Source organism: Zerene cesonia, chromosome 17 (genome assembly GCF_012273895.1).
Source record: "Zerene cesonia ecotype Mississippi chromosome 17, Zerene_cesonia_1.1, whole genome shotgun sequence".
In the NCBI taxonomy this organism is placed as follows: Eukaryota; Metazoa; Arthropoda; class Insecta; order Lepidoptera; family Pieridae; genus Zerene; species Zerene cesonia.
In genome coordinates, this window is record NC_052118.1 from 835,881 (window position 1) to 858,406 (window position 22,526).

At 33.0% G+C, this 22,526-nt stretch overlaps 1 protein-coding gene across 6 annotated transcripts in view; it reads left to right on the forward strand.

The window, feature by feature from the left end:
- Nucleotides 1–22,526, forward strand: part of LOC119833510 (teneurin-m) — a 395,760-nt gene that overhangs the window by 193,765 nt on the left and 179,469 nt on the right. For 5 of the 6 annotated variants that reach the window (XM_038357535.1, XM_038357532.1, XM_038357533.1 and 2 more), the window contains exon 1: nucleotides 4,701–4,915. The exons of the other annotated variant lie outside the window; for it this stretch is intronic. Coding sequence is in view for 4 of the 5 variants with exons in the window: in XM_038357532.1 (XP_038213460.1) it covers nucleotides 4,882–4,915 (34 nt within the window). In the remaining variant the exon portion in view is untranslated. Of the gene's footprint in view, nucleotides 1–4,700; nucleotides 4,916–22,526 lie in introns of those variants that run through there. 6 annotated transcript variants of the gene reach the window in all.

Below are 22,526 nucleotides of genomic sequence, written 5' to 3' on the forward strand. Positions count from 1 at the left end.
GGAAGTGGGAGAAAAACGGGTGTGAGTTACATACATACAAACATACAAGTGAAGCTAATAAAAGCGTGTTAAAAAGGGTTAAGAAACAGAAATAGAATAAGAAAAGTGTCGGTGTGTCTTTACGTTTAAAAAAAAAATGTTAAAATTGTTGTCTTTAAAAAAAATATAGCTTATGATTGCGGATATAAGGCTATAGTTATAGATTATCATTACAAACACTAAATATTGTATAAATATCTCACTAGTTTCTTTTTAGAATCACGAACAACTTATTTTCATTTTACTTTTAATTAAATTTCCCTGTATTTTTCAGTTTTAAGATAACTACTTTACTTAAATCGCACTTAACGCTACAAGACTCTTCAAAAAACGTTTCTAGGTGTAAAGCATATTTTAAAGCGGATTTAACTTGTTTTAAAATGTTATGCTATAAATAGTTTAATCTTTTTATGATAATAAGATTCGTTATAATATTTACGCGATTTTAACAACGGGACATAAAAAAACGGTTTATAACTTACTTTGGCTAAATAATACTAAAAAGACTCACCAATCCCTAGTAATATTATAAACGCTAGAGTAACTCTATAGTTTTCTTCAGGTCTAAAACCACTGATTTAGATGCAATTTGATATGAAGATAATTTGAGAGTCAAGAAAGTAGATGGTATAGTTTTTACTAAGTGCATCTCACAGGAAAGGGAACTGTACGGATAAAACCCCGGGACTGTCTATCTTTTATTTTAAGTACGCGGGCGAAGCCGTGCGCGGGAATTATAGTTCAGGAGAAAAATGATTGTTTCATTGTCTGTGTTGTTCCCATCCGATATCAAATCCAGGAATTCTTGTTTCTACGGTTTCAGTTTCGGTTTCGGTTTTTTGGTTTTTTAACCGGTATAGAGCAGGGTTACTCGTACAATGCTTTTATTGTACCTCCTCTGAAACTCTGTATAATTTAAAATTTTATAAAATGATGTTTTCTCTCCGGAGACAAAAAAACAAAGTTATTATCTCTTTGCTTTTAGATTTTTAAGTATTCAACTGCTTGTAATAAAATAATATTTCATTCACGGACGAGAATCCGATTACCAGTACGTATAAAAAAATAGCAAAAGAAGTACAAACGATAAATTATATTTTTACGAAACAGGATCAAAGCAAAAAGGACACATTCCATTTCAACGTCATTGCCATACTCTCGAAAAATGTATAATATAAAATTCTCCGGAAATGCGAATTGACGTTGCAGTTTCTTATTTTTCACGTCGACTCGCGACACTTGCATGTGACGTCCGCTCGCGTCGACGTTCGAAGCGTAAATGAGAAAAGAAAAGCAGACGTAAAAAATTATAAATCTACTGTACCTTCATAATCGCTGCGTGTGAACTGTTAACAGTTACCGCGCTCAAGTGGCCGCGTGCTATTTCAAAGGTTTAAATTATTAAGGAGACGTTTTTACGCTTTGCGCGCCAGACTGTCTAGGGTTGTCACCGGATTAATTATCTATGTAATTTACTTTAGTTAGTGTCTCACTTCCTGTACCCTATCGAGTGCTATAATGTCATTAAACTGAAGCGATTGTCAGCCCTGACAGAGACGCTCGCTGGGGACGCCCTGCGTAGTTCAGAATTAAGTTATTGTCGAGTTTATTGCACTAATGTGTGGGGTTAAATTTGGTCATGTGTGACGTCAAATCGAATGTTTGACGAACGTTTGATGCGCTTCAGTAAATACTTGAAATAGTACATGCCAATGCAAGGGGATAAATGTTTAGTCTTTTGGCGTATCTGACGTTCTATTAACGGGATTAATGGAAGGTAAATAGTAACGAACGTTCATAATTTGTACATTTTAAATGGGTTTTGCCAAATCAATAAATTCTTGTTTTATAACTACGTTACGTAGTTTCATAGATTTAAACATACATAGGGACATAGGGACAGAGAAAGCGACTTTGTTTTATACTATGAAGAGATTGTATCTATTATTTCTAGATTTGGGTTTGTACTCTACATCGTTATACACTACATATTATAACTTGCTTCTATTATTGAATTGATACTAATAAATACATTGTTTTTTTTTCAAGAAATTCTATCTTCGATGATCTTAATGTTGTATTGCAATATATATCTATCCTTAAATAGAGTTGACATAAAGTATCCTTTTGTTAGGAGTTAAAACCAACTTTAAACAATAACTAGCTATGTATCAACATATTTAGCATACATTTATCCCAACGCTTGTTAGACAATCCTGCAACCAAAAGTGTAATTCATTGCGGCGTAACAATACACCTTCATAGCTCGACTTCATAAATATTCTAATTCACAAAGCGATGTACTACAATCCCGCTCGCAGGCCTAAGTCCTTCGAGCCCCACAGTCTCCCTTGTCCCCTGTTTATTTATTAGATTACTGCCTTGTAATGTTCTTAACACTCGGCAAGGAATCCCTAATGACGCCATACATCGTGGGAGCTTTAATTGAGAATACGGAGTCGTTATAATGTTTAATATGTTCTAAAGGAGTTTGGAGTTCGTTGGCTGTATATCGCTTTACCGAAATTTCTTCGAGCCATTAAAGTTTCCGCCTTTTCGATAGTCACGAATGAGCTATTATACATTACAATTTGTTTGGATGATACATAGTGTTTGATAAACAGTCGTTTGCGACTGTAAATTGTTTATTTGGAAAAATGTTTATCAATTAATTGAACTGCATAATAATGTTACATATCAGACAATAATGATGATACGTATTTAATTTTTATTTTATAACACGTAATTTTTATGGATAACTAGCGGTCCGCCCCGGCTTCATTTGTGATATGTTTTTTTCTCTCTAAAAAAATTCCTTGTACCGAATGTTTGTACCAAATGATCGGTCGATCTGTTTTCGAGTTTAACGCATAGCAACATATGTGGAGATTCGTGTTTTATAGATTACTAGTTGCGCCCCGCGGTTTCACCCATGAAAGTCCGTATCCCGTAGGAATATCGGAATAAAAAGTTGCCTATATGTTATTCCAGTTGTCCAGCTGTCTACGTACCAAATTTCATTGCAATCGGTTCAGTAGTTTTTGCGTGAAAGAGTAACAATTAAATTTATAATATTATAGTAGGAAGGATAGGATAGTAGGACAGGATGTATATCCTTGTGATCAATATTACTAAATCTTGGTATATATCTATGGCAAATTTTTAACCATAAAAATACTTTAAAAGTCCATTACGTATGCAGATTACCCAAAGTTACCAACAGCTTGTAAATCAAAAAAAATGGTAGGTACTATCTCACCGAGGGATTTTTAACAATGAGTCAACTATCTTTAGTATTGAGTTAAAATGGTTTAAAGTAAAACCTCTGTGGTGAGTGACAGACGATAAGATACTATCAGGGTTGTCAGTCAACTGATAAACTGTGGATTAGTGAATAGAATGAGGTTTTATTCTAATGAACAATGTAGGCGTGCACGAGGATAAAAAGTCATGACCTTGATAAGTTTTAGTTGTTGTTAGTGTAGGTACTTAATTGTAATTACTGTACGACGATAATTAATTTCGCCCAACACGCTTTTATGTATTTCCGAGCTTCATGAGTCATTTGAAGGAAACCAATGATATTTTGACGTTTCATTTCATATTAAAATGGATAACGGTTCAAATGTTAAAATTAATGTGCATACGTCATATTTATATATAAAATAAATATAGTGTGTTTAAAGGGTTTATATATTTCGTTGTATATTTAATACTTATAAACATGTACAAATAATTTTATTTTTGTTATAAATCGCGTTATAAACAGACCATACAAAGAATTAAATACTTATACCAATACTCGTAATTTTCTAAAAGACAATATTAGATAATAACACCATTGTTTCTAACTAAGTTGTCAGCCCTATGCTCTCGACCACCGATATAGATTTTTGAGAAACACATTAAGTTTTTTGTAGAATATCTCCTAATTCGGTTACTCCCCTTTTGTCGCGGATGCACTTTGTCTTTTTAACTATTTGTGTAGTCTGTATCAATCATTATAACTATTTTTGGTCTTTATCGAAATTCGAATTTGACTTTTTATTTTGTATTACTTTTGTTTACATATTTGCGGTTTCTTTTTTTAATGCAGAATTAACATTTTGGATAGCTAAAACAACAAATAGAATTCCCTATAAATTGAGGCAGTAATTTCTTATAAATTAAACAATCATTCAATAAGTTCAAGTTCAATAAACATTTACTGAAGAGCTTCAATGCAAAGGGATGCAATTAATTACTTGTATTTCATACTTCAATCCCAGCTTACACACGGCGATTAAAACCGTTTCAATCGCAATTAATTTAAAAACGATACACGGTAACGGCCATAAATGTCAAATAAAACGGTAGCTAATCAAGACAACAAACAAGTGCACATCGCCGGCGCCCAAGCGGAAAGTAAAACAACACGCACACACCGCAAGTGCAATAAAAAACGCAACAAACGACAACAAAATGCGCTTCGAGTGTTATTCGCGCGTTATTATTAGCTGCAGTATGCATAAACAAGGTTACCGAGCATCGCTTGAGGCATATCGATGCGTCGACGGCTTTTAAAAAGCTAACCCGTCCTGTAAGAAAGGGACGGCGCAAAGCACGTGGGAAGTTGAATTCCGAACGCACGCATCCCTCTCCCCACCACCCCACAACAGCACGAGCGCCGCGCGCAATTCAGTCGCGCGCCGACCGTCGTAACGGCAACACGTGAGAGAGATCTGTGTCGGTGCCCGAAGCACCCGCCCTGACGTTGTGTCCGATTAAGTGCACTGTGAATTCTAAGTGTAACAGTTTGTGTGACGAATAAATTGTGAAGTGCACTATGATGTTTTGTGCGTTATGAATGGTTTGGATCGCTGCTTCTTCGATCAGCGTAAGTGTTTTTTATAAGTTGTTAAGAATCTTGCGGTTTCTCTATATATTTATAATGTGGATGCGGATTTATTCGTCTTTCGTGGTATTTGGCTTGCGGTTTTGATAGTAATCGATATTCCTATTGGACATTAATTTAATATGTTTGTTATGTGCGTGATGTTTACTTCCGAGAATTGTTTGAAGAAGCATCAACTTAAGTATGTACATTAAAGCTTTCGATAGCGATATCTAGAAATTAACTTTTGGGTCAATGTTGACAGTTTTCTTACTCATTCTTCTCATTTGCTATGTCGGAACTGTAATTCAAAAACAAATTCGTTATAAAAATCTGCTCGGAGTGTTTCGTTGTTCTAAATTTGAAACCGGCTTAATATTTTGATAAATATTATTTGAAATCAGAAATGTGTTCAGTTTGCGTATGATTAATATTTATTTAATTACGAATTCAAAAATAGTTCAAAGATCGCCGCTTCGATGTACGCTTTGAAAATAAAGATGTTATAATAAAACGCTAAACAAACGTACATTATTTGAGACTGGAATCGTTTGTGTTAGAGATAGCTAATGAGCAACAAGAACTCTTTATTTAACCAAGATAAACATGCGATCGGTTAAATTGATGATTTAGTTCAATTAAGGATCCAAAGGGTGCTCAAGTTGATTGAACGATGACGCGATTTCTTCTTAATGTGCGTATTGGTGTGATTGTTTTAAACGATTTGATTTTTTTCAACTAGTTGACGTTTTTCAATAGAAATTGCTTTCCTACGTACAGAATGTAAAATTTCATTTAAAATGGTCGAAAGTTCTGTGTCGAAGGAATTCTTATTTATATTTTAATGTTTAAGTTTATATTGATATTTTAAATAATTCGTGTGGTTGAAATTAGGAAAACAGTCTAGACAAATTAAAATTACACGTCGACGTTAAAATTACGTTATTTCCAATATGATAGGCATAAAGTTATATAATGAACGGAATAAATCCTTTAAGCTCTGTTTAAATACTGTTTAACTTGTTTATTGAAAGAATATTGACGAATTGTATTACAATAAGAAATAAACGTAATTGAATATTTAGGTATTCGTCTTACTTTAACAGTAATTATACTCGGTTATTGATATATAGCAAAAAATCTCGACCGGTAAAAAGAAAATCTGTGAGTCATGAATAATTTGTACAAATTGATAGTGAAATGTGATATTAATTTGAAACGAGTACTTATTTCTTTAGTGTTTTAAGTGTTTTATAATATAGCAAATAAAGTTAAAAAAAGGCTTTATTTATTGAATCAACTAAATTGTCTCACTTGTTCCTGTACAGAGTATGTATACTTAAGAAATTTAATTAATCCTATCGATCCTAATCAGAATATTATGATAAACTAATACAATTATTGTAGTGTCACCGATCCTTGATATATGAACACATACATTTTAAAATTGTCTGTTCGTTTTGTGGAGGTTAAAATCGAGTCTAAGGACTCGTTTACACACAAACCTAAAAACATACAAACATACAGATGAGATTAATAAAAACGTGTTAAGAAGTGTATGAAGTAGGTACATATAAACTGTAGCTATATGTACCTACTGTCCATAGATAAAGAAATGTAATACTAGACTAAATAATTTTCCTTGTTTATTAGGCAGTTGGTAATTAACGCGATCCAATATTGTAATCCTATTAACTTATAGACTACCGTTTGTTATAATTGGTTCAATTATGGTGCAGCGAGTCACAGGATTAATTAAACCAATTATTGTTTTTACGGGGTTTTAGGACTTATATAGTTATAGAGTATTCATTATTGTATGTGTTTTTTTTTATGTAGATATGTAGCTATTAGCTCACTAGTATCAACCTATCAACATTAATACAAAATGCTATAGTATTAAAGGATGATTATAGTAAAATTCTATTTTTCTTCGTTTGTTGTAAGTATAACATTCAAGGCATATTTTGGGGAAAAATCTTACATATATAAGTATCTAGTAAGTAATTACACCTACCTAAGCACTTAAATAGTAAATAATAATTTTAACAAGGTAAAATAAATGAATCGCAATGTTTCTATATATAAAATAATGATACACTCATTATCATTTCATATACATAATATAAATATAATATAGATAATAATCATATAAATAGAGTAATTAATGTAAGTATAATTTTTAGTAACGTTATTGAAACGTTAAGATACCCTTTTACATTTCTAAATGAAAACAAACTTACTATATAGACCCCATAAACAAATATCACCCAAAATATGAAGTCTAACATTTCAAATATTTTCCAAGCCCATATCCAACGGTAACAAAAAAAGTTATGTTTGACCATTGAAATCGATAGCTAATATTGAGTCAACAAATCACTTCACATGACACCTCTAGACGTAAATAAATAAGCCAAGCGTGTGCCGGTTCGTTGTAATGTGGTTCCCGATATCATTTTTAAATTCACGTATACACGAGTATCTTTAAAAGAAACTCGTTAAAATAAACAGTCAAAAAATCCAAACGGTTTCGTTAAATAAGTTCCCGGAAGCTGAATGCGAAACGAATTTCAATTTATAATATCTCTTCGTAATTTAGTATTTTAACATAATTTTAATTTGTTTGTGAATATACCTATATTTTTTATAAAAAAAATTCTTAGGTATATCGTAAGAATCAAATTTTCAATTGTTTTACCACGTTTTACATGTAAATTAAGTTTTTTTTTTTTTATTAAATAGAAAGTTTTTTTAATAACATTTTTACCACATCTAATATTAAATATTAAATATATTTATTGTATTCTATGACAATGGACCCCTAACATATAAAATCAAGACCACCCGCAATCTCGAGACGTCACGTACCCATTATGCGTTCTATCAAAGACAGTTCCGCCCTTTCTTATTGGTTTTAAAATATACATTTATTTAGAGTTCCCTTGATAAGTAGAGTAAATTATGAGTTCGAGTAGGCTTTTAAGAAAGATGACCTTATTATAAGATTTATTGGGGAATACCTATGAAATATATTAGATAATATTCGATTTAAATTTTAAAGTACCTAATTTTACTTTAAATTTTGAGATTGAAATTTTTTTCCAAATTCGAAATTTAATACCGATTTTCCATGAAATTAATAGATTCAGTATGCAAAGTTAAATAAGTATTCGAAGCGCGAAATGAAAACAGAGTAAAGAGACTTTAAAAAAAGTTTAAAAATGGAACGCAGATTTAGAGATTTAAAAATGTTGTAGTCTACTTTTATTAAATATACCCGCAACGATTTATATCCCGTCCGCAGCGATAGACTTATTAAAGTTTCAAACCAAAGATAAATCTAAATATTTTGAACTCCGTTCCTTGGCTGCTTATATCTAAAATTCCACGTCCGAAACTTGGAAGCAATTGTATGATAAACTTTGACTGTCTCGGACGGAACCCACTGGAAGAGCTGGAAACTGCACCGTCATGGTAACTTGGATGTATCGATTGTTTAGCTACTGGTAATGCTAATGTTTTAAACGAATGAGCATTCGGTTTTCGAACGTTCGATTTTTTCCGTTTTTTTTTTCACTTTTTATCTTCAATTCTTAACTGCCAGTATTTATGGTTAGACTGTTTTGTGACTGGAAAAACGTGTACGTGTTATGTGGCCTTTTTGCAGATTTTTTAATATTATTGATACGGAATACTTCATCTAATTAAAAATATCAATGTCTTTGAAACAGCCACTGGTTTCATACTAAAGGCTTCATCAACTTATACTTCATGGGACATGAAATTTTTGTTTATTTTCATTGATTTTAAAAAAAAAGCTGTTAGTGTATGCATGAACCTGCTATCCCACGTATTTAGGTGATTGAGTCGATTCTCACGACAGCCCATGGGGTGGCACGTTTATTTGAGACGACTTGAATGGAATCTTAACCGCATTATAGTTTCCGGTTAATTTAACCACGCATGCATCCAAACGACTCACAAATGTATACGGGACTCCCACGTACTAACGTGATCACTAATTGTATGATTTTGTAATTGTTATGTAATATAAGTGAAGAAATGTATTGCATGTTGCTTAAGAGATTAGTTGTTTTGTTATTTGAATTTGTTAAGTGATACTAAGGAAAGCTTAAATTTGTGGAAAGTTGAATTTATTGCTTATGAATGTTTATCATGTGACCTTTATAATCTTATAATTATTATTTTCTACAAAAAAAATGACACCGAGGTCCATGGGGAGAGGTACCACTGCAAATTCTAAAAGCGGTGCAAATGGCAAAATTTCATATCCAACAGTGAAATAATTACGTCAATTGGTTGAATATCCATGGAGTTAAAAAGTATAATTAACAAAGGCAAAAAAATACGAATTGGACGTTCGTTCTTGGGACGTCGCTTGAAAAAGACCTAATTTCCACTAACTTACCTATAAAAATAATGATTTTATAAAAAAACTAGCTGTGCCCCGCGGTTTCACCCGCGTAAGACCGTATCCCGTTGAAATATCAGGATAATTAGGTTGCCTATATGTTATTTCAGTTGTCCAGCTGTCTACGTACCAAATTTCATTTCAATCGGTTCAGTAGTTTCTGCGTGAAAGAGCAACAAACACACACGCATCCTTACAAACTTTCGCATTTATAATATTATTAGGATAGTAGGAAGTAGGATATTAGTAGGACTAGTAGGATATTTAATTATTATTATGTATTAGTTAATTTTGTACCATATATGCTGTAAATTATAAAAGCTTTTCCAAGTTCCCTCGCATACGAGGGTTCATGCGAGGGTTATTTTGTATAGAAGGTAAAACTATATCAATCAAATTAGCATGATCCCTTCAATATGATAATGTGCATATGTATTGTGGCGGAAAATTGAAAAATAGTTCCGACGCTATTCATATATTCATTGGCACAGATGTATGATATTGAGGTGCGAATGGCTTGATTATGCTGATAATATGGACGGAATAATACAGGGTGTTTTATTTATAATTTTGTATTACTTGTTTTTATTTATTTTTTTGTTTTTTGTCATTTCATTATGTTGCATATGAAACGGTTTTGAGCGTTTTTGTATTGAATTTTTTTCACTAATTTCTTCTTCTTTAATCCGATATTTACAATTGTAATGAAATATAATAATTTAATAATTACCCGATAATTCCAGCGTTTAATCCGTGAGCGATCGTGATAAACAAACAAATTAAAGGACTAATTCGATACACTATTCGTTAATTATAGTGATAATTATAATAGTGAAGCGGGTGTCGGGCATCTGTCGGCTACGGAATTGGGTTACGCATTAATCACTTTGCTAATGATAGCGATTCATAATATTCTGTGGCAATGCCTTTTAGTGCTCGATAGTGCTTATACGTGTATATGACACGGTAATTATACGATTATACTATGTATTTATTATAATGTATACAGGGTGATGTTTTTAGGTAGACGATGATTTTGGGTTTAATTGTTGTAGTGGTATTTATTATATGAAAAGCATGTGTTTTTAAGTAATTAAGTAAATTTATTTCGTTGAATGTGTACTAAATTTGAACTGTAAGCGAAACACGAAATGTCCTAATGATTCGATGTAACTATGACTAGTGTTTTGTTGTACTTATATCAATAAAGCGAGTTTTTATAAACTTTTTCTTATTTTTAAGAACCTGCTAAATTGGTAGCTGTATATTATATATAGTGTTCATTTTTTAGTCCCGGTCTAAAGTCCGTAGTCTGTAAATAAAAAACATGTACTGAGATACATAAATCTTAAACAAGTAACTGTTAAAAATCCATTTGTCTCGTTTAACGACAATCGAACAGACGGCAATGTTTTTATGCGGTATTCACTTGGTTCCGTTGGTTTTATATCGTTTTTACTGGTAATTAAATTAGCGATTATTGGGACATTCGTTCCGGTCACTTTTACGTTTTTTCGAGGGTACTTATATATTATGAAGTCATAAAGCATAAGGAGTCTTTCCTTGTGGACTTATTATATTTTAGTTAATTTGAGTTATTAAGTTTTTTATAATTTTAGTCACATTATCATTTATATTTTTGTTGTTTTTCATGGAGTGCTTTTCAAAGTTACTTTTTTAGTATTTAAAGAAAAACTCGCTATTTACAATTGCCCTTAGTTTCTATTGTTTTTTTTATACTACTTACAATATTTCGCAGTGTTCATTTCAATTTAACAATTTTATTCTGTACTATTACAGCGATTACATTTGGAATTAATTATAGAAAACCTTACTATAGACGCATAAATTCATCTTCTAATTTAAAGAATTTTAACCGTTTAATGAAATAAAATACAAAAATCCGCATAAAACGTGAAGCGCTTTTCCCGCTTGAAGTATAAAACGTTCGCCGTAACCTAAAAACGCAATACAATCGGGAAAAACGGCTTCCATCCTTCAATGATGCGCTTTTAACATTTAACGTATTCAGTTGAAACTTGGAAACGACGGTCCTTTGAATATGCATGGGCATAAGAATAACTTGAGTGCATCAAACGAAGATGCAATGAATGGCGCGCGATTAGGCACGGATGTAGGCCGCTGCGGCACTGCTAGCGCCATCTGCTAGCGGCGCGCGGAACTAAAGCATTGCGTTCGAAAATTTTACTTTTAATTTGCGGTATTTCTTCTATTAATAAATTAAATATGTATTTTACATTTAATATAAATTATGGTACTTATACATTATGTATATATATCTGTATTTCATATATATTTCTCTTTATAGTCAAAGATGCGATTGGAACATTAATGTTGTAAAACAATGCTAGTTTTGATCAAAATAATATTTCAATAACTTCTTGTTCAAAGAAACGTAGAATTTCGAAAAAACACATAAATATTTCCGTATCTATTAAAAAAAAAATAAAAAAGTGTACTTACTTATTGTTGGCTGTATACAAGATTCCCACTGCCCAAATAACGAGAAATAATCTGCCATACGGTTTTGGCGCGAACTGGTAGATTGAGTGATAAATCGAAAAGGGCTTTGGGTATCAATTTACAGTGGGTCAGACGTCTGATTGATGTCCCATTTTGTACCTATCTTTTACTTTATCCAGCTAGAAGGTGAATAACTAACCCCTTTTATCATAATAATAGTGGGTTTCGAATGTTTTTGGATATTTTTGCTTTAAATTTACCCAAGTTTCCGTAAGTAGGTAATAAAACTTACTTATTATTTTACAAATAATTTTTTGTATTATACTTTACCAGTACTTATTAATATAATCTTTCCATTCTTGAACATTATGTTGTTTTTTTTTTTATGTCATAGTCGGCAATGGAGCTGGTGGGTCACCTGATGGTGAGCGCTACCACCGCCCATGAACATTTGGAGAGGCGTAAGGTCAATTGCAAACCTTTCGCCCCTACAAATGGATTGCCGACTTTAATTGGAAAGGGATGAGGAAAGGATTGATGAAAGGAATAATGGAAAGGACTGGGAAGGGTAAGGAAAAGGATATAGGCCTCCGGCTCCCCCACTCACCGTACGAAACACAATAGCAAGCTATTATTTCACGCCGGTTTTCTGTGGGGGTGTGGTACTTCCCCGGTGCGAGCTGGCCCAATTCGTGCCGAAGCGTGCTCGACTCCCACAATAAAACTTACTTATTTATTACATCTGCGTTGGGCATAATCTAAACGCATTATATCATATCATTATCATCAATCATAACATAAAGAGAAAACACTTGTTTATTGTTGTTGTATGTTTGTTATATTCTCCCACGAAAACGATTGGATCGATTTCGGAATTTATTTCACTATTAAAAAGCTGCATCATCACTGAGTGGCATAGGCATCAATGAACCACGGAGGAACCGGATTCCTCCGGAGGAGAAATAACAACATTATTAACACCTTTCATCATCATCATCATCATCAGCCCATATATGTTCCCACTGCTGGGACACAGGCCTCCTATGAGGGTTCAGGCCATAATCCACCACGCTGGCCAAGTGCGGGTTGGCAGATGTCACATGTCGTCGAACTTTTGATTCTCGGACATGCCGGTTTCCTCACGATGTTTTCCTTCACCGTTTAAGCAGTGGTGATGTTATCTACATGCGCAGATAAATTGAAAAATCAATTTATTTCCTGCGCGCTCGCCCGGTCTCGAACCCCGACTTATCGATTTTAAAGTCCGAGGTCCTCACCACTGAGCCACCACTGCTGTATTAACACCTTTAATTTAATTTATTTATATTTCAACATCAAATTAATAAACCATCACACAGTCCCAACGCAAATGCTATCCAAACGAAAATTGAAGTTATCAAACGCTTAGAAGCGTAGGCGATCAACTCGCAAATAATTTAGCCGTCAATCTCAGATTCAAAGATAATCAAGAAATAAAATTCCCAAGTATGTTTACATATACATATTTACATGCTTATGTAGTAAGTTCAGCTTCTTTGATTGCGTCGCGTAAACAGGGGGGAGGTGTGTAAACAGATTTCAGTTGCGGATATTAAAACTTGCTATGAGGATCGGTATCTTTTATTTTTTTCGTATTAATTATGTTTCGTATGATGTGATACTTTTTTGTGTATGTTATATTTAATATACGATATTTATATTTCAAGCAAAAATCAAAATCTTTGAACTTCTTCACTAGGAACTAAGTTACGTTCGTCTTCCGAATATATTTGGGTAATAAAATAATCTTTAACTCTAAATTATCCACATTTTTAACTTAACTTTAGTATGTGCACCTAACCTGATATATAGTCCGGTTTAATGAAGATATTAATATTGCCCATTTTAGTCAAAAAATTCAAAATTTTGTCAGGTGAAAAAATAACACTTAATTTGGTAGTTTTCGTATAAAACAACGTGGTAAATATATTTTATCAACACAAAATGTTCGATCTAATTCCAAATATATACAAATGTATATTCAAACATCTGCAATTTAAATGTTCCGAAACAAAACAAACACAATACTGACATATTTCTAAACAGTGTGACGTCATCCACATCTGTTCACCGATCATCCGGAACCAAGTTAAAGACCCCTGAACATAGAACGTAATCTTCATAAGACATAAAATTACCAATATACAGGGCTTCGGGGGAGGTCACACTAAATTGGACGCTATTAGTGACATCTCGGGATTAGTAACGCCAGCCCGGGAATTCGAATTTTAATTTTGTATTTAGAACGTTTCGCTTGTTCGGTGCCGCCATATGAATATTGGTTTCTCGTATGCAAATATGCAGTAAGAAATATATTCTTATTATTTAAGAATTTTTGTTTTTTAGGTTCATACTTTATCAACTAAACCTACTGTTATTATTACTTTATTCAACTTTAACAAACTTGTCTCTTAAAAACAATGCGCAAAGCAAACGTAATCTTCGTCGAAACAAGTATTTCCTAATGTATGACTCATTAATATTTAAACCAAGTACATTAAAGCCCTTTGGAGCACTCATTACATAACTAAAGTAAAAGCGACACGTTCAGGAATGTCAAAGGATTACGTTGACGCATCTCAATCCAAAAATGGCGTCCAATGACAGTTACAAATGTTCTGCGTTACCGATGCAATGTTTAGTCTGTATTGAAGTATTGGGGACTGGGGCTTACTATACTGAACCGCCGCGTCGCGAGAAACACGATAATTTGAATGAGTTTGAAGCTATTCGTTAATGATTATTCTAAAAAAATAGTTCATTGTATTTATTCGTTATTCAAAATTTAAATATCATTCCATAGATTAAAAAAGACTTTCTTCTGTTTTCTGATATATACGTAAGTAAAAGGCCAGCATATTGTTCTCTCTTTTAGATCTTGATTCAATATTCCGTTGTAAAATTTGTTCAATTTCTCGAAATAATCTATTAATTTTATAACGTATTATATTTGATAACGATATATTGCTTTAAATGAACGTAAATAACGTACAAACGTATAGGTACAATGCGTATTTGACCATATAATTTGTAAACAATTGAAGTAAATCCAGTCCATTGTTAACTGAGCTGATAATGGCCGAACCTCGTCACGACATCGTCTTTCAATGCAGTAACGAACGATTTTCGACTATTGTTACAACACATGTGTTCAATTTTTTGTCAGCTCGCTTCGACGTGGACATTTGGTTGTTATAAATCGTCACTCATTTAAAATTCAGCTTTTAATGATTTGAACGTTTTTCGAGTAATACAGTCTGTAAGGTTTCGTGACGTTGGTTTAATATATTAAAGGTATTGTCGTGGATTTAATAGTTAAAAGGGATGAGCGATGTCGCGGTGATAGCTGTATATACAAAAGTACTTACGTATGTTAAACAGACTGCTAAGATTCATAATGCGTTTTAAGCTGTCATAGCTCAGGATTTGTATTGGTAATAATTTAGAACCGTAGTTAAAGAGTCGTAGATGCGTCAACAAATTGAATTCTACCCGGTATTGTAATTGATAAAATCTGTGCTTGTGTACGTAACTGAAAAGAAATAAAGACACATAAAGTTGTGAATCGCTGCCTAATGTTAGTTATTTTCCAATTAGATTATAAAACCCTTTCATTTGACAGTGTAATTTATCACAAAATAACACGTAACAAAGTTTCACGTTTGAAAGACAACACTTAAGCCATCAGGGATTTGAACGTAATTTGTTTTCCCTCACATAATTACGGGAAATGACAATGTTATGTGCTAATTTGTGCGCGAATAAACATAAAATTATAATTGTGTTAATGTTAACAGAATTAAAGGCCTCTTATTTGCTTAATGTCGTCTAGCGAACGCAATGGTTGTATCAGAAGTGTTTTCATTATTGTAATGTTGGCGGGTACTAGAAGTCACGACGATATATTAAATAATCATTAAGTTATTAGTGTATTACGTACCTGTTATAATAAATAGTTCTATAAATGTCCAGTTTTGCCTTGGCGCTAGTGTCCTATAGTGATTCAGTAATTGAGTACAAAATCAATTTATTTTTGTGTTAGTTAATCGCTCCCTCGCTAAAGTAGGCAGCCATGGTTCTTTATCGATAAATAGAAAAAAGTTAAAAAAATCTCTTTGCTCTGAATATCTTCAATCCAAATTATGCAGGTGCTTGCAATGAAATAAAATTGCTCGAAGCACTGACAACGACCATACATCAGCCGTAGATAAAAATAAAACTTGAACGTTTTAAAAACGTACGAAATATGGCACACATTTTGCGGCAACAACCCTTAACTACAGAAATCATTGTACATTTGTACCGTTTAGTTGGTTAAAATAATGTTTTTGCGGAGTAACAAGCCCGCGGCACTTTGTCAAAATGGTTGACATATCGCCCCGAATGTCCAAGCTGCGAAACCAGTGTTCTGGCGACTGCTTTTTTTTTTAAACGTTCGAATTTTAGCACAAATGTCTACTTGGTGCCTTGGGCGGTTACGTTTTTAGATTTCGAACAATTCGTGTTCTTAATTTAAAATTGTGTTCACGTTTTGTTCGGTTATGGTTGATATTCATTTTGAATTTGGAATAAGCACACGATTGAATTTATATTTTAGAAAATTTGTATTCAGTAATTGGTAAATTAACTAACCTATATGTAGGTAAGTCATAATATTACGACTAATGTGGAAAAAAAAATTAAGAGCATTGCAATTTTAAATTTTAAGTTTTTAAAGCTTTATAACCTCAGGTATTGGCATTTCTATGTGTGCGTGTATTATCTTTACTATCAATTAATTATCTTTCACTAACATGATTTCATCTAGATCCAAACATTCAATTATGTATGCAAGAATAATAAAGCATGACCCATTATCTTGCATTTATAAATGCATACCTATGTATATATATGATATTATATAATATTTATATAAGGATTCAATTTAAGGATATTTTAAGATCGGCAAGTCTCTAAAAACAGACTCGGATTACATATCTCAGATGTATTGCAACACGAAAGGGAAACGCAGTTACACCTGTCATCCTGTTCCACAGATTTAGAATAACCCACTAACAAAATAGATGAGCGCTTGCGAAACTTGGAAAGTGGGTTTATTATATTGATTTCTCACCGATTTTAAGAGGCGGTTCACAATTCTTGTAAGATTATTCACGATTAAAATATAGTTTTTAACCAACTTCTAACGAAGCGACGGGCGATGGGCGACTTCGTGAGATTTCGATTCACTGTAAGTAATTAATCATTTAATTTGAGAAATATGCAATCTTCGCATAACTACCTATTAGTGCAAATAAGTGGAAATAAATACCTGCAAGAAAATAACTACCAACCCAAAAATACCAACCCAAGCTGAAACAACGAAAACGCAACGCCTCTCTGCACAGTCGGTTAAAAAAACAATATATTGACACAGCTAATTCGTGACACGAAGGAAAGTCTATCCTGTCATTCGAGAGGATTACCGTTTCCTCGACGGTTCGCATCTGTGGATGCTTGTCAGGTTATTTACGTATGGGTCGCGGGTTCGGTTGTAAGGACTTACCACAGATAATATAAAAATAATAGTGAGTTTCTTTTGTAAGTTTTTATTACAATGGTTTAAAATATATTAGACTAGACTAGACTTCACCCCGGTTTCGACCGTGGTACATGTAGCCAATGTCACGCAGTGAAGTAGCAACTTTCCAATGGTAACAGAAAATTTTTGAAATCAGTGCAGTGGTTTTCGCGTGAATACATTACAAACATACAAAAATACAAAAATTCTCTCTTTATAATATTAGTATAGATTAGCATATGACCCGCTGGGACAGCATTTAAAACCAAACTGAATTGTGTACTGCGTTATTGGGCGCTTTGCGCTTAATATATACATAAGATGTATAAAATGATACGAGATATCTCCAATTATAATAATCTGATAAATTATATAACAAACTTGCTGATTGCCGCGGCGTCGCCTGGGCTAACCCGATAGAAAGTAACAGCTTGGTATATTTCGGAAGGATACCGCTTTCTACTGGTTAAAGATTTGAAAATGAGCAGTTTTTAAGATTATTCATTTATAAAAACACAAATCCTAATCTATTAATAATCCTTACTAATATTATAAATGCGAAAGTAATAGAAATGTTTGTCATTTTGTTTGTTTGTTTGTCTTTCACGGCGCTACGCAACAATTTTATGATATCCACCTAGGTTGCTGACTTGAAAATTTACATAGGATATTGTTAAAGGATCCCATAGAAATTTCCTTTGAATACGCGAGAAAAGCTCGGAAATCTAGTATTAGTTATAATCAGTACATTCAACAGTATCCGATCCTCGAAACTGACTTCAATCTCATCATAATCACATGAATAAAACAATCAAACAGCGCAACTACCGGCGAATGAGCTATTCAAATAATTTACAGCATCATATTTGACTTCTCATGCAAACATGTGTGTATGGTTAGTATCGTGATCGTATCGTTGCCGGAGCGGCCAGTGTTTTGTTGGCCTCGAGTGTACATTAGATTTTGTGGCGTCGGTTATATGAGGCAGCGGGAGCGGAAGCGATTTTGTAACAGGTGTTTTGTGACGTGCGGATTTTAATGTTTGGAGTGTCTTAGTTTGTGAAGATAGTTTAAGACTATTTAATTCGTAAATAGAAAGGTTTGAGTTTTTTTTTCTGTCGCCAGTAGATAGTAGGTATGACTCTTGTTAATTGTTTTAATTAAAAGTGTACTATTTACTTACACTTACTGTTTTATAGAAATAGTTTTTATTAACTCTAATTAAAGCTAGTTAATTCATTCACAGATTTTCTTAATTCCCAAGTCAAATCGAACTGTAACTCATGCTATCCTCTAACTCAATATTAACGTAACAAAACCACTGAATTACAAAAATTCCAACACTGATATTAAGTGACAAGCAAGCAGTATGATGAAGCATGAAGCAGCAAGCAGTGTGGTAGCGATTACCAAAAACAACCACTCGCCGTCATCTCACCCCATGTCCCGCACCCCAGAAGCTTACCACACTAAAGTACACAACTTACCCCCGCGTGCGCCGTAAATTTACGATGCAACCGTCAAGGGAATACCATTACGGCTGCCGGATTTCGGACAATTTTTCCATCGGATGTGGGTTAATTGGGAAATCTACTATGCTATTTATTAATCGACTACCAAAATTTAGGGAACTTAAGACTCTGATTGAACCTTCAATATATAAAGATCTCATATATATAAAATATAACTAGCTGTTCGCCTCGGCTTCGCCCGTGGTATTTTCGGGGTAAAAAGTATCCTACTCGGGAATAATATAGGTGAAAGAAATTTCAAAATCGGACCAATGGTGTAGGCTTTAGAGTACAAATAAACAAAAAAACTTTTCCTCTTTATTATATTAGTATAGATTAGAAAGTCAATGATAAATGTCGTTATATGTATGAAGGGTGAATATTAACGTCACTAAATATGTTTTAAAAAGTTAAAGTACCTAGTATCTACCTGCTAATTACAAGTGTAACTAATACCCATAATGAGGTTTTGTGAATGGATAAATCGGTTTCACAGTAAACTTTCGTGTTAATTAAGGAAGAAGCCGCAGAGTTGAATATGATTTTAGTGAAGTTTAAGCCTACTTAAGATCTTCTAATCTAATGATACACAGGATTGAGTTATATTAACTTTAGTTACTCTATTAAATTAGTTTAAGGTTAACTGCGATTATGTAATTAAACCGTACAATGTTTGTCATTGTGTATTTGTAAATCCGTCTCTATGGATGTGACAAACACTTATTTTTATTAAGGAAATTGATGCTTGATATAAGATGTCAAAAAAGATAGCAAGCGTTATCTATATGTGCGGTAATATAATTATTGAATCGCATTTTAAACCCGTTAAAAAATGTTATTTACATTTTAAATTTTAAAATGTAGTTATTTACATATTCAGAGCTCGGATCGGTATTTTTAATCAACTCCCTTTCCATGTTGCAAATGAAGTGTTTTTATTATTTTCATAAAGTGAAATGGTTCATTTATTTAATGGATATACAAAATATATTTTAAGTATTTATATCTAATTATAAGCGGTCCGCCCCGGCTTCGCCCGTGATACATATACAGCCTATAGCCTTCCTCAATAAATGGGCTATCCGACACTGAAATAATTTTTCAAATCGGAAGAGCGGTTCCTGAGATTAGTGCGTTCAAACAAACAAACTCTTCAGCTCTATTATATTATTATATATAATTATTCACGCCCGCACAAACCAGCAAAATAAATTACAAAGGAAACACAAAGTTCCTTTAACATAAATAAAGACGTCGCTATCAACTTTATACGTCTAGAACACTCGACAAGTTATTACACACATTTTCACAAATGGCGCCCACAAAGCAATGAAAAGCGCGCCAAATTTTTCTAATGACGTCCGCCATTGAAACCGAGTGGATTTTTTTTCAGAGTCAGTTTCGGGATAATGATGTCCTTATTCTGAAAGGTCTAGTTTCTGGCGGTTTTTTAATTTGGCCCCTCTTCCCCTCAGAACGCCCGTGACCCATTTTTCGGTGCGTGCAAGGGGTTGTTGTGCTTCTCGAGTAACGTTTTATGTAGCTTCCTACTAAATTTGAAATGTTATTTTATTTAAATATATATAGTTTGTTATTTCATATCTTATATATTAAGGAAAAAAACAAAACGTATAAACGTAGCGGAAATATATCTAGTATAATATAATTACCCAATACTATATTAATATTTATATAATTGCATGTTACAAACACGAAGTCATTGAAACAAGTTTTAAAAGCTAGAAAATACCTTTCCATTTATTTCCCTAACTAAACCACAAACCATTCCTCTTTCTATTCTTTAAATATCCTCCAACATTCCTTTGCACTCTAAATTGTATTTATAACATAAGAATTCGAAACTATGAAATGGACCAGTTATAAAACTCAGTTGTGTTACATAACGTTTCACATCCCTAAATCGTTTTCTAAATATAATCTCGAAAGAAGTTACGGTCGCGTGACCCAATTAACTAATGCTGACAAATTTCATTTTATTTTAACATAAATAGCATGTTTCATAATTTATTACGTAATATGCAAGTCCTCGGTCTAATAACAACGCAGAAGATTGTTAAATGCTGCGATACAGTTATTAAAGAAATTCAGCAGATAGACCATGATTATGTGGTTATGTCTAGGTAAAATATACTTTTATACTTAGTAACTCGAAATATACAAGCAGATTTTAAATTGAAGGAGCCATATTCATATTCGTTTATTATTTACAAAATATAAAAAACCACCAAATAGAAATCAAGTATCAAAACTACGTTAAAGAATCGTCGTCGGTTACATAGTTTTAAAAGAATTGCACAGAATAATATTCGTTTGTTTGCGATTGTAATAATGAAATAAAAGTCAAGAATAGACACTCATTTTTATCACAAGAGCTCTAGTAAATTAGGTTATTATTCCGCTGTGATTCTAGGAACAACTGTACTTGTATCTACGCTTTGCTATTGCAATTTATTTTATTATTAAATTACTCTAACATGGCTTATCTGTATAATGAATTAATAAAAAAAAAAATAATGAGAAGCGGCAAATTTTGAAAATAGAATTGCTTTTGAATTTCCCGCTTTTTTTAGTGATTACGCATGATTCTATATTCGAACGGGACTTAACCGTCAGATCATGTATCCCGGCGTGACTTTTGCCCCGGAATTGACGGGCGGGTGTCAGGCAGAGGTATTGATCCGGCTACTTCGTGGGCGCATCGTGTATTTTCGGCGTAAATCGGAGTGGCCTGTAGTCCGCCAGTGGCATGTCAACTTTACTTGGACAGAGTTTAATTGGGGCAAGGTTAGCTTTTAGTTTTCAAGAGTTACCTGAATGAGTGCATAGTTGCAATACCTATATGGTAATTTTTTATCAGATGTATTCGCTTACGTGCTCTTTGAGTATCTATTGAGGTCATCACGAGACAAGTCGGAAGAAATATGTTTTATGGTTAAACACCTTACGTACTGCGATTTATAGGATGTTGAATGATTATAGAATTTAATTGCATATTACTATTACAAACCTTAAATTTCATATAACTAAATTATTTTTGCGTCTGTGATTATTACCCAAATAATTACCACCTATGTATACAATCAGAAAAAATATAGTGCAATACAGAGGTTAACCTAAAAATGGATTTAAATCAAACTTTAGTCTTCGCTTTACGTAAAAACTCATATAGAAATAATCTTAAAGTCCACAAACCAAGAAGTGGAAACAGAAAACAGAGGAGTGAAAAATCAATATAAATTCATATCGATAAAATTTAGCCCCCTATCCCCCCTCAACCCAATTTGTTCTCGACGACTGTTGATAAGCTCAAATATAAGATCTCATACAGGGTGTGGGGTAACCAATTTGCAAACAATTCCATATAGCTCCGTTCGTATGTACCTATTTCGTTTATATTGCGAAGACGGATGGAAAAAAATATTTGTTATTCCTGAGATAAATATTTCTAGAAGCTTAGCCGTTATTTATTATTCGTGTGCGCGAGTAATACGTTTCTAATTTGCGGTTGCTGGAAGTCCCCTTTTTCAAATGTTAATGGATTTTTATGTATGAATTGTACTTAAA